We start from the raw sequence: 385 nt of genomic DNA on the forward strand, positions 1-385 counted from the left end.
TGGGGAATTTGTCCCATTTCTGAGGTCAGGTGTTGATGTTGGATGAGAAGACCCGGCTCACAATTTCAACTCGAGTCTCTCAACACCAAAATCCTTCAAGAAGTTGGCTTTGTGCCCCTGAACCCATTAACTTGGCAGTGGCCAACGATGGTGCTATTTGGGGTGTCACACTCAGAGCTGCCCCCCAACTCACCTTGTGAAAGTGTCCGGAAAAGGGCATCTCCGCTAAACGCCCCGTACCCAGCTTCCGTCCTCGCCCGCACCTGTACCACATACACCGTGCCTGTGCGGAGCCCCACCAGACGGGCCTCGTTGCCAGGGGTCTTCAGGAACATGGTAAGGGGCTTTTCCAGATCCTGGTAAGAGAGCAGGTCATTATTAATGC

The 385-nt window shown here is 54.0% G+C and overlaps 1 protein-coding gene across 1 annotated transcript in view; it reads right to left on the reverse strand.

The window, feature by feature from the left end:
• LOC108803607 (ephrin type-B receptor 4-like) overlaps window positions 1-385 on the reverse strand; it is a gene marked incomplete at its 5' end in the record, with an annotated part of 10,400 nt that overhangs the window by 5,808 nt on the left and 4,207 nt on the right. Inside the window, 1 exon segment of the mRNA XM_018575436.1 lies at window positions 194-377. Within this exon segment, the coding sequence (XP_018430938.1) occupies window positions 194-377 (184 nt within the window).

This window comes from Nanorana parkeri, unplaced genomic scaffold (assembly GCF_000935625.1).
Source record: "Nanorana parkeri isolate BGI_ZX_2015 unplaced genomic scaffold, ASM93562v1 scaffold3923, whole genome shotgun sequence".
In the NCBI taxonomy this organism is placed as follows: Eukaryota; Metazoa; Chordata; class Amphibia; order Anura; family Dicroglossidae; genus Nanorana; species Nanorana parkeri.